The 12,486-nt window shown below is 38.5% G+C and overlaps 1 protein-coding gene across 2 annotated transcripts in view; it reads left to right on the forward strand.

Annotated features, from left to right (window-relative positions):
- Window positions 1-430: 430 nt before the first annotated feature.
- LOC105493207 (uridine phosphorylase 2) overlaps window positions 431-12,486 on the forward strand; it is a 30,540-nt gene continuing 18,484 nt past the window's right edge. Inside the window, exons 1-3 of one of the 2 annotated variants that reach the window (XM_011760725.3) lie at window positions 431-749; window positions 4,643-4,760; window positions 10,896-11,054. In XM_011760725.3, the coding sequence (XP_011759027.2) occupies window positions 688-749; window positions 4,643-4,760; window positions 10,896-11,054 (339 nt within the window). In that variant the 5' untranslated portion in view covers window positions 431-687. The remainder of the gene's footprint in view (window positions 750-4,642; window positions 4,761-10,895; window positions 11,055-12,486) is intronic. The other variant, XM_011760726.3, reaches the window with a different exon arrangement.

Consider the following 12,486-nt stretch of genomic DNA (forward strand, 5'->3'; position numbering starts at 1 on the left):
GAGGCCCTGGGAAATAAGTTTTTTTTTTTTTTTAAATTATCAGTCCTTCTGTGTGAACTGGAATGAGCAAAGTTCAGATAAAGGGACATTCTGAGGTCCTGACTTTGGATGCTTTCCTAACTTGTGATGACAAAGAATGAAAACAAGTTGGTGAGGGGATGGATGGAGAGGGGAAACTGAAATGTTTGAGAACTGGACGTTCTCTTATGTATTGGACACAGTTTTGAGAAGACCTGGTAGGCGTGTTATAGAAACCAAAAGAGGACTTGTATCCGTGTACAGTTTTCTCAAAGCAAATAAGCCTGTTTACGACATCAAACCTGTGTTGGGATCAAGGACAAATGTAAGGGAAAGGTTCTCACCAATAGTTAACAAGCTAACCAACCTGGTCAAAGAGCTAGGATGGCACACCATCAAAGGGGGACCTATCTTCTTGAGAAAGTTCTGCTCTGAGAGCTGGGCTGTGGTATAAAAGGCATGTCAGGGAGGGCGTTTTTTATTTGATAGGAAAATTTAAAATGCTAAAGGAAAATGTTTCTTAGCAATTTCACAGGAAAACCTAAGTTTTAAGAGAGGGTATCATTCTAACTTGGAACTGAACTATTATGACTAGATCTATAATAGCAAGTCACAATATTTCTCTTTCTTGACATCAATTTAAGAGTGACTATTCACATAGTAGAGAGAATGGCTTCGGTTATACCTGCCTCCAATAGTTCCATGAGATCTGATAGGAATACATATGTTGGGTGAGTAATTTTGATTTTCTAAATTTGTTTTGATCAGATGGATGCTCCTTAGATTTTGTATTAAATGATTAGATAATGGGCCTCTACAGTTATCACTGGATACAGCTCATAAAACAATAAAAACAATGCAAAATGTCTTTTCAATGACATTTTTACTCCTTGATTTTGGGGGTTAGGGGTTGGCTCATCTAAGAAAATGGGGCAAAATAAGTCAAAAAAACATGCAAAAATTTAGCCAACCTTCAGTAGTAAACAAATTCAAGGTTCAGCCTGGGACTCACTATAGCGTTCAGCCCTTAATTCCAAGACCATGCGCTGCAATTGAGAAATAATTAAAAGGGTCTCTCAGTGCCTGAGGGAGGTTTAATTGTGTTGCAGGATATTGTGGAGTGATTTAATATGCTTCGTGATGGACCTTACAGAGAATTTACTTCTGAAATACCATTTATGTGATTAATCTCATGGGTAGATATAAAATTGCTGAAGCTCTCTACAAATTTAGCTCCAGTTCCTGCCCCAGGTTAACAGAACACAGCAGAGCATTAATCATCATGAGGCATAAGGAGATTTTGATGGTTCCCTCTGATTTCCTGTGAGTTGTGTGAAATGTCTTGCTCAGAGCCTCCATTATATCAGCATTTCAGAAAACACTCCATTTGCCCACCCCAAACAGAGGTAGCCTCCTGCATGTTCCCTTCCTCAGGGAAGCCCAGGAGAAAGAGAAAAAGAAAAATTATGAAGACGAAGGTAATGGCAAATGGAAAGACTTCTTCCCAGCCAGCAATTTCTTTGGTTTGGCAATATTTAATACTCATCATGTAGTGTAATTTGTCATGATCTACTAAAAAGACTATTATCTGTATTAGGAAAGGAAAAAGAGTTTGAAGAGAAAACAACACGTACAAACTTATTTAGTAAAAAGTATATATTTTGGAAAAATCAAAGTATTGCAAAAACTACATTCATATTGGGTAGAAATTTGGTGTGAAATCCCAAACAAGCTTTTTCTTTGGTACTGACAGAGTGATCATCTTAGAAGTGCTGCTTGATGAACCCAGTGAAACAAGACACTTCTATAGTCAGTCCCCCAAATTTTCTGAGAAATCATTGGACAGTGGGCCAGGGCATCAAGGAAAAGTAATCCTAATGAATTAATGTGTTATAATACAAGTGAAAATAATTAATGGCTCTGGTGGTTGGAGAATTTCTCCCCGGAGATAGGAAGAGTGGTATAGATGAGTGACTTTAAAAACACCAAAGCCCAGGTCTCCTTGAGTAAGTCAGTCTGAATTTCTAGAGATAGGGTCTAGGAATTAAAGTGCCCCTGGTGGTTCTGATATGTAGCTAGAGTTTGGAATCACTAGGGTAGAGGAATAAGACTCTTTTATAGAATAATGATTCATAGATTCAGTTGGGAATCCAAAGGAATATTTCCAGGTCGTGAAAGTAGTCTTGGCAGAGTGAAACAGAAAGTGTAATAGAATTTGGAAGAAAAAGTGGATGGCAGTGTTTGTCAAACTTTAATGTGCATGTGAATCACACAGAGTTTGTTAAAATGCAGATTTTGATTCAGCAGATGTGGGGTGGAATCTAAGATTTTGCATTCCTAAGGAGCTCCCCAGGTGTTGCTGATGCTGCTGGTTCACTGACCACACACTGTATAACAAGGGACTAGGGCTAAATTCTTGCCTCACAAGAGAAGAAAGGAAATGTCCCTTTGCTTTGAGATTTTGAAGCTTGTTCTGTAGTAGTAAAGTGCACTAACACCATGGAATACTTTATTTTGGAAACTAGGTATGTATGACCCAGTAACTAATTAAAAATCTATTACTGTGGATGTTTTTGAGAAGGAAATTAATAGTATTTTGTTCTACTTTCTGAACAGTTCAATTTAATTCAACAATAGAATTTGTTAAAACTTAGGGATTCAAGAAAGATATTTGAGATAGCTTGCCTCAGGGGATTCGCAGTCTTTCTAGGGGGATGGAAACTTAACTACATTACAATGTGAAATGCTATCTACCAGCACTAGTATGAAACAAATGCTTTGGGAACACAGTAAGAAAAAAAGTAATACTGACCAAGGAGAGAAGATGCTTGGAAAAGCCTTTATGGAAGACGTAATATTTGAATTGGACCATGAAGGAAAATTGGAATTTTGGTAGGTGAAAAGTAGAAGAAAGGAGGAAGGATGTTTGAAGGACAAAGGCCTGAAGCAGGGGTTCTCAACTTTGGCTGTACCAAAGATCATTTGAGAAGATTTTTAAAATACTTAAATTTTTTAGATTTAAAATACAGAGTGTCTAAATTAATTAGTGCCTGGTCAATAGTGTTTTTGTTTTTGTTTTTGTTTTAAAGCTCCCTGGTAATTTTAATACACAATCAAAGTGAGAATCAATAAAGATATAGAAAGACACAAGGCTTGGTAAAATGTTTTGAAGTGTATGGAATGAAAAGCATGTGGAAAGGCCAGGCTTGGTGGCTCACACCTGTAATCCCAGCACTTTGGGAGGCTAAGGTGGGTGGATCGCTTGAGGTCAGAAGTCTGAGACCATCCTGGCCAACATGGTGAAACCTCATCTCTACTAAAAATACAAAAAATAGCTGGGTATGGTGGTGGGCACCTGTAATCCCAGGTACTCAGGAGGCTGAGGCAGGAGAATCGCTTGAACCAGGAGGCTGAGGTTGCAGTGAGCTGAGATTGGGCCACTGCACTCCAGCCTGGGTGACAGAGCAAAATTCTGAAAGAGAAGAGAAGAGAAGAGAAGAGAAGAGAAGAGAAGACAAGAGAAGAGAAGAGGAGAGAGGAGAGAAAAGAGAGAACAGAGAAGAGAAGAGAAGGCATGTGGAGAGAAATGGGAGGAACAAAGAACAAAGAAGTCCCAGACAGTTCTTGGCAAAGACGTCTTGACCCACTGTGGTGTGGGGGTAGATACCTTTTATCACTGATAACTCTAGTGGCATATGATTACTACCCAAATAACCAAAAGCTACAAATGATATCCTTCATAAATATGAACTGGATTGAATTAAGGTCATTCTTATAGCCGTCATCAGCTCACTGTCTTGCATTTCGCGGTATTTTACAAAGAAAAGAGAGGAAGGATTGGTGTTCTAGCTGTACTGCTGTGATGGGGGTTCGAGCCAGGGCCGTGGCCACTGGGTTGGAAAGAAAGTGGTGTATTCAGCTTGGTTGGTGGAGTCCTCAATGGCAGTGCTATTCAAAGTGTTGTCCACAGACCATCAGCGTCAGGACCAATGAGGAGTTTGCTAGAAATGCAAATTCGGACACACATCAACAACCCGCTGAATCAGAATTTCCAGAAGAGGAGTCCATGAAGTGTCTGGCTGATTCTTATGCATGCTACACTTTGAGAAGATAAAATAAAATACAAATAATTTACTCAAGTTTGCACAATTAGGACATATATGGTTGAACTTGTACTGGAACCCAGGCAATCTGAATCCACAGCCCAGTAGCTTATATTCCACAGCCTCCCATGCAAAGAAATCAGATGACCATTACAATCAGAACTGAATAGAAATGGCTGTTTTGTAATTTACTGGTTGTTAATCTTGCACAAGTTTCTCAACTTCTGTAAGCCTTGGCTTCTTTGTTTGTAAACTAAATTATTAATCTTACCCAGCTAATACAGCAGTTATGGCACAAATGAGTTAATGAATTTGTTATATGCAGTTTTCATGCCATTTTCATGCTTAGTGCTATGCTTGGCACATAGTGAGAGCAAATATTCGCCATAATTATTGTTATACTGCATTGCTTCTCAACGAATAATTTAACCCTAAAGGAAGGTTTATGTTCAGACTTTCTTTCTTGTGAGCTTTCTCTCAAAATTCTTTTATATCTTCTTTGTGTAATTTTTTCTTTCCAGAAAAAGGTTTGTTCATGTTAAAAATCCTTACTTGGATTCAATGGATGAAGACATTCTCTATCACTTGGATTTGGGAACAAAAACACACAACCTACCAGCAATGTTTGGAGATGTAAAGGTAAAAACATTTCTAATTTCAGGAAAAATGATTGAGTTTTTTCTACTAATTTTTCTTCTTACCTTGCCAGAATAATCTATACACCATTGGCTAGTGAAGTCCCAACAGGAACTAAAGTCACACTCATTCTCTGAAACAATTTGGAATGTGTATATCATGAACAATCATTTCCACCCCAACAAGACATAAAGGTTCCCAAACTAAATCTAATGCAAACATGTTATTTGACTACTCTGGTCCCTGGAGATAAATACAATTTTATTGACAATACTGCTGGGTGTTGAGAATTCATTATGTTTTAACAGATTCAGCTCACTAACATCTACATTTATAGCTTAATCTCACTAGTTCTCATTTTATTAAATCATAAAAATAACTCAACAAAACTAACAATATTATTTCACTTCTGGAAAATAATCATTATCTAATATTTCATATTAAGATTTTGTTTCGTAAGAAATATTTCATAAAAATTATTTATTAAATACTACATAAAATTGTACTTCTGCATTGTTTTATCTGACATGTATTTTAATTATATAAGCAATTTGTAATTTGTATTCCTTATTTAAAACAGGGAATACAAAAAAGAATATGATTTTTAAAAAACACCCAGTAGTCCTACCACCTAAACATAGACACGATCAACTCATTTATTTCTTTCAATCATTTTTAATGAATAGACTTTAAAATAGTTGTAACTATATAGCTGCATTCTACACTTTATCATTTAGCTTTACATCATTAACATTTCTCCATATTATTACATTCTTTTGAAACATATCATTTATGGGTGTCAAGTGGTGTACCACACATTACAGAGACTATTATTAACTTTTATGCTAAAATATTTTCCATTATAAACAGGACTCAAATGAATATTTTTGTACCTGAAGATTTTCTACATTTAGGTCAGTTTGCTTAGGGTGATTCACAGAAATGCTCAAAGAGACTGGATTTTTAAAGAACTTTGTTTTCCAAAAGACTATATCTATTTACAGTTGCACTAATGGAGAATCGCGCAGTTTTCATCTGACTTTTTCATTTCTTTGGCAATTACAATAACAAAGATAAAAGTGTCACATGTACTATCTCACTAACATCTGCAGATTTAGCTCTTTTAGGTGGGTTTAGCAGATATTAACTCTCTCCATAAAACAAGAAAATTAAGTTCAGAGAGGTGGAAGAAGGTTACAGTTACACCACAGAGTGGTGGCGCTGAGACCTGGACCAAGTTCTTCCAAGTCCAATCTCTAGGGTCCTTGCTCATTGCACTAGGAGGACCCTTTGGGTCACAGTAACTCAGGATTGTCCATAATTATTTAATCCTAGCTCTTTCACTTACCCATTGGGTCAAGAGGCAGGTGAGAAAAGGGGAGGAAGAAGAGGGGGAGGTTAAGAAGAAGGAGGAAGAAGAGGTTGGAGGCAGAGGAAAAGGAAGGGAACAAGAAACTAAGGAGGGAGGGAAAGAAAAAAAGTTGGAAAATGAGAAGAAATCGATCTACGATGCCTATGGCCAGTAGGTGCTGAGTGGCCTTCTCCCACTCCCTCTCTCCTAGGCAGGAAAGTGTGAGGGTTTGGGTGGGTGTCCTCACAGCGAGGTGACCCACCGTTTCTTCACTCCTCTCCAGGCTGCGCTCCTTGCCTTTGTGTCACCTCCCTCTATCTTGTGCTTCATCTTCTCAATGTAACCTCTTCCCCTGCTGCTGTTTTGGTTTACTTATGCTCCAAGAGTCATTGATCAAGGCGGTTTTTAATACTCAATAATCAGATTGTACCAGAATTCAAATGTTAGATTTGAGGTTCATGCCTCACAATAATATCCCAGGACCTTTGTCTGGAGATGACTCTGATTAATTGAAAGACTTTTCATAATTAATGAACTAAGACACATAGCTGGTTAATACATTTAAAAGACTTGAGACATGTATTTGAGGCAGAAAGTGATTTGCTATCTACATATCTGGGTTTCTGTCTCTCTTCTACCATTTATGGAGTGCTTTCTATATATCAGACTCTGTGTGGCACGTGCGAATGGTACAGTCAGTCCCCACAGCAACTAAAGTAGTTATTATCTCCACTTTACAGATGAGAAAACCCAGGCTCAAATATATACATAGTGTTAATATGTTTATCTGTAATAGGCACAACACAGCTGGTATGTGAAACAACTGAGATTAAAACTTAGGTTTCTCTGATTAAAAAAAATAATGGCTCTTTCTCTGTTCAAACGAAACAAACCAACACAAAAACAAAAATAAAAGCACTATGTTTTAGTACTTTTTAGTAGTCCAAGTATTAGTTTCTGGGAAATCATTGGGATGGAAAGCTTTGTTTTAGAGATAAAAATAAAGGGACTCGCATGTATCTCTCTCTCATGCGCGCACACACACACACATGCACACACATAGTTGTCCCATCTCGGTTATAATCCCAGGAACCAGACCTTCACATCTCTGTCTGTCCAGATTTTGTTCAGCACTTATTCTCACACACTGTTTATCATAACCACTATCCAACCTTATACATTCACCACCCACCTGGTTGTGAACCTTCAGTAAATTATCTTTTGGATACAAAGATATGCTCTGTTTCAAACCTGTTTATCCCATCAGAGAGCAACTCTACTGATTGAGCCACTTTGATGAATAGGAGGCAAGAGAGAGAGAGAGAGAGAGAGAGAGAGAGAGAGTGTGTGTGTGTGTGTGTGTGTGTGTGTGTGTGTGTGTGTGTATAAATTGAGGAGCAGGTAACCTAGTTCCAAATGATCGGAACTGGCCATTTAACCTGAACTAGAATTTTTTCAAGGCAACAGGTAAAGTCTGATTTATTCTCATAGATGGTTTCCTCAGAAACTTGCCTTCCTCCAGCCATGTTCTCCTCTTTGAACAAGAACATTCTACATTCAATTTCTTGAGTCCCTTAAATCTCAGGGCAGCAGTCCTGGCTCAGAAAAGAGGACATAATCCATCAGTACCTGAAAACTCAGCCTTGTCTTCACAGAGATGATAATCATTATTAATAGCCTTATCTTCAAAGAAAGGAGAACTCTGGGTGTATAAAGTTGAAACTTCAGACTCCAGCAATCGCTCCCATTTCCTTCATATTCTTACCATATTTAAAAATTTTTGCTATGTGCTACTGCAAAATCTCAGTAGCTTAATACAAGTTAAGTTTACTTCTCACTCATATTAGGTACAAAGTGGGAGTTCTTGGTTGATGGATGGTTTCCCTACAACTGATGATTCAAGGACCCAGGCTCCTTCCATTATTGTGACTCTGTTTCCTTCAAGGCATAAATTGCTGTTTCCCAGTGTGTCAACATCTGTCCAGCAGATGAGAGTGACAATATGTAGGGTCACCAATACATCCTCCTTGTAGGATAGGAGATTTCTATGGGCTAGGACTGGAAATGGTACCCATTACTTCTGCTCAAATTCTAGTCACTGGAACTCAGACATATGACCTTGTCTAACTGGAAAGGAGGCTGAGATGTTAAGTTTAGCTGGGTGCCCAGAAAGAACGGCAAACTGTTTAGGTGAACAGCTAATCAATCTCTGCCACACTCACTAGAAAGATTCAGACAATTAATACATACGGTGGAGGATCCTTAGGAGTTATGTATTCGATATCAACATCCAAATATGTCTTTTATAAAATCACTAACTGATATCCTCTAATCTCTCACTAGAAATTTCTAGTAATATGTAAAATTATTACTTTATAATACCATATAATATGCATTTTGAATGTATTTATATTCCCTTGTTAATGTAGAAAATGCATAAGATGCAATAGACCAGATTCATACAACATGGCATAGTTAAGACTTTTAAGATACTAGGGATATCTAAAGCTGAGCTTTTTTCTGGCAGTCATTAGCCAAAGTCCTTAACATATTTTTGTAATGCCTCTGACTCCTTCCCATTGTGTTTCTAACTTCTTTGATAAAACCAGGACAATTGATCGTTTTGTTTGAGACAAAAACACTGTAAATGTCACTTAAGGTCAATGTTGGTTGGTGGTCTTCAGCCATATTTTACTTCTCATTAAAGCAGCCAGACTGAAAACTGTGTCCAGAGATGATGTTTAGTGAGTCTGGTTTAGGAGTAAGGAAGGCTTTAAAAACCAAGCTGCTTCTGTCTGTGCATATGATCTTTATGTCTCCAGAAATATTCAGGAATTCCTGTTGATTATAGCAACATCTACAGTTCAAAGGAGAATTCAAACCACAAGCTATTCTAACATCTGTTTTGGTTTTATGGTCAATCTGAATAGTTGTAATTTACATTCGCTGGCACCACACAACGAGGTTATTTTCAAACTACTGTACTGTGTTTTAAAAATTTCCTCGGACTTAGATCGTGAGCCAAGTCTTAACTATCCACGCCAACAAAGAAGAAAATTCCATGAATTATTAATAACAAGTTTAAAACTCACCTGAAGCCATGGTCTTAACCTCTTTGTTACCAGTCTTTATGGCTGACTTCTATTGCAGTTCATTACTAGCTTAAGGCTTCATCAGAGAAACTCATAAGAAGGCAGAGAAATGACAATGTTAAGGGTAGGAGAGAAGCAGAGGGCCTGGATACAGGGCTAATAACACCACTAATTGCAAAAGAGTGTAGCTCAGGAACTATTGCTAAATGGAAACAGGATGCATCATGTTATCAGACCACCCAATAGTTAGAGTAAATCATTTGTGAATGGGGCCACCTATTCTATAACCTCAGTTAGGTATTTCATTAGACAGATATTCTTTATCTCTGTGATGGACCTCGTCAGCCCTCCCAATCCTCTGTCCAATGCTGCCCACATCAGCTAGATACCACCAACTGCCTTTTCCTTACTAGAGGACTCAGACCAGCTTCATTTGTACTAAATTCTGCAATATAGGAATAGTAAGCAAGTTCAGAAGCAGGAATAGAAAATTGCTACATGATATATAAATTAACGGTTACCATTTGTCCATCACTGAGAACGTGTCTGGACTTGTGCAATGTCCTTTGCCATATGCAATCTCACGTTCTTCTTTCAAAACCCTCTGAGGGGTACTGTGTTTTTCCTATATTGGAGATGGTCTGAGGCACATAGCTTATTTGTGTGACACTGAGCAAGCTTCTTACTCACTGATGGGGTTGGAGTTCAAAGCCAGGTTTACCCAACCTCAAAGGGCAGACCCTCAGCTATGTTGTCTTCTCTCTCTTTGCATTTTCCTTGCCACTTACTTCAGAATCCTGGAGGATTTGACTCTTGCCACCTTGCTGTGGCCTGTGCTTCCTCCTGGGTGTGAGAGTCTGCCGGTGCTCACTCTCTTGTTGCCGACCCCTAGTGCTTCTCTGCTTCTCTCCCTGGCATCTACCTCTCCCATTCCTGGTCCCTGGGGCTAGTGTACCCCTAAACAGACTGTTGTATGAGTAACTGCCAGACAATTGTATTGCCATCTTCTATTAGACATCCCTGACTGCAACACCTATCCTAATTTCAGAGAAGGGAAAATGTGAATAAAGCAAAAACAAAAATAAATCACTGGAATTGATGAAATGCCACAGGGAGATCCCACATTTACAATAATAAGGCTTGTTCCATGAGAATTTCTTCTGAATAAGAAATTTAAAAGTCTTGAAATGATTCCTTTAAAATTTTAAGTTCACATAATCCATTTCACAATACAAATTTATGATGGGGGATGCGGAATCAGAAAACATACCTAAAACTGGTAGTTCTCCTTTTGCTCTTGTATCACTTACATGCTGTGGCCTCAGAACTTACATCCTAAGCATATGTCATGGTAATGCTCAACAATAGGCTGTCTATGTCAATTTAAGATGCTGGTTGGTGTTCACTATAAACAAAAACACCAGGAAACACCTCCTTGAATAATATGAACATTTATTTTGATTTGTGATTTTTTTTTTTTTTTTTTTTTTTTTACTAATTTAGTGCATAAAACTTTGCATCTGTTGCCTTATTTACAGGTTGATGCAAAATAGCTAATTCATGGAACATAAACCATGACATCTACACACTCTTAAGTAAATTAACTAAAAAGTAAAATAAAAAATTAGAGTTGAAACTGACCCGTGGTTCTTATCCCAGTTACCATGACAGGCCCTTGTTTATTTTTATTAACAGTTTGTCTGTGTTGGTGGGAGCCCCAACAGAATGAAAGCATTTGCACTGTTTATGCACAAGGAGCTTGGGTTGGAGGAAGCTGAAGAAGACATAAAAGACATCTGTGCTGGGACAGACAGATATTGTATGTACAAAACCGGGCCTGTGCTCACCATCAGTGTGAGTATCCATGGTTGCATTTCAGCTAGTCATTGCAGGCTAGACAAAAAAGTGGGAACTTTTACATGTAGGAGTTCTTTTTCCCTCCTGCTTTGCATTCTTACACAATTAAGCTAGGTGTCCAGGTATGAGTTTCTTATTGGAAAGAACATAGCATGCAGCATCATTTTGGTTTATTAGTTACCACTTAGATATTCAAATTAGGGGGAAAATACTCAAAGCACCCCTCCTTTCTCTTTACTTTGTAACTGGTTAACACCCCTCACTCCCCCCACTCAACGGCAATTTTCCTTCCTCTATCCCTTACCCAGCTTTGGGAATGTTGAGCTTTTAGTACACATAGGCTAATTTTCAGGACTGCTAAAGTGCTGCTGTTTAACACCATAATAAGCTCGCTGAAAAGCTGCTAATGCATTTCTACTGAGCTCTTGTGAATTACTGTCCTGCATTTAGAACATGTGAACAGTTACGGAAGCACACAGTGTCCTAAGACAAAATGAAAGGGGAATGATTTGCAGTTTTAGGGAACATGCAGACCATTTCCCCCTTGGACTCAGCTGGGCACACACTGATGAGGGCGTATGTGCATAGGTGTCCAATTTGCCTTCCCATGTTTATCCCTCTGCACAGGGCTGTATTCTGAAGCAATAACTCTGAAGCCATCACATTTCTGGGCAGTGCAATCCTCATAAGAGGCACAGGCAGGCATGCCAGGGGACAGGGGAAGAATCTCCTGCACAGGGTGGCAATTCTAAGGAACTGAGCTGTAAGTGGCTCCTACCAGAGGGAATAGGCATCATCCATGGATTGCCTTACAGTGTGGACGAGCATTGATGAAAACCTGGGGTAAAGAAGAGAAAATTATGCAACAACAATGAGGCAGCTAAATTGATCTCCTCTCTGGGCCAAGAGAGCCTGAAACCTGTTCAAATGGGAATCCATTCAATTATTCGCTTGTGCATTCAATAAACGATTACAGAATATCTACATTAGAAGGAAGCTGAATATCCACTGATCTTGGCAAATTTTTTCTTACCAACATTTGCTGGACTTTTAGACGATAACTGTTTTTTGTACAGTAAATGGAGAAACACAAAAATGTTAAGTTTCTTAAAAATGTGGCACTGCCATAAATAAGCAGTAAAACTTCAGAGGAAGAAATGAAAACAGCAATAGACTGATCCTGCTGTCCTGTCGGGAAAAAGACCTGAAATATGTGTCATGCCAAGGTTACCAATTAGAAATGGGCCTTACTAGGCAGGCAGGGGACTGACAACTGTGATTCCTTCTTTGAAAACTCTTCCTCTCCAGTAGCGGTTGAATGGGGTAAATGTGTGTGAAAGAGAGCACAAGTCCATTTGTCCTTTCATCAACGCGTCACATAATAAGTGACAATCATTAACTTACTAAATGTCTGAACTGGAAGGACTCT

Source organism: Macaca nemestrina, chromosome 11 (assembly GCF_043159975.1).
Source record: "Macaca nemestrina isolate mMacNem1 chromosome 11, mMacNem.hap1, whole genome shotgun sequence".
Taxonomy (NCBI): Eukaryota; Metazoa; Chordata; class Mammalia; order Primates; family Cercopithecidae; genus Macaca; species Macaca nemestrina.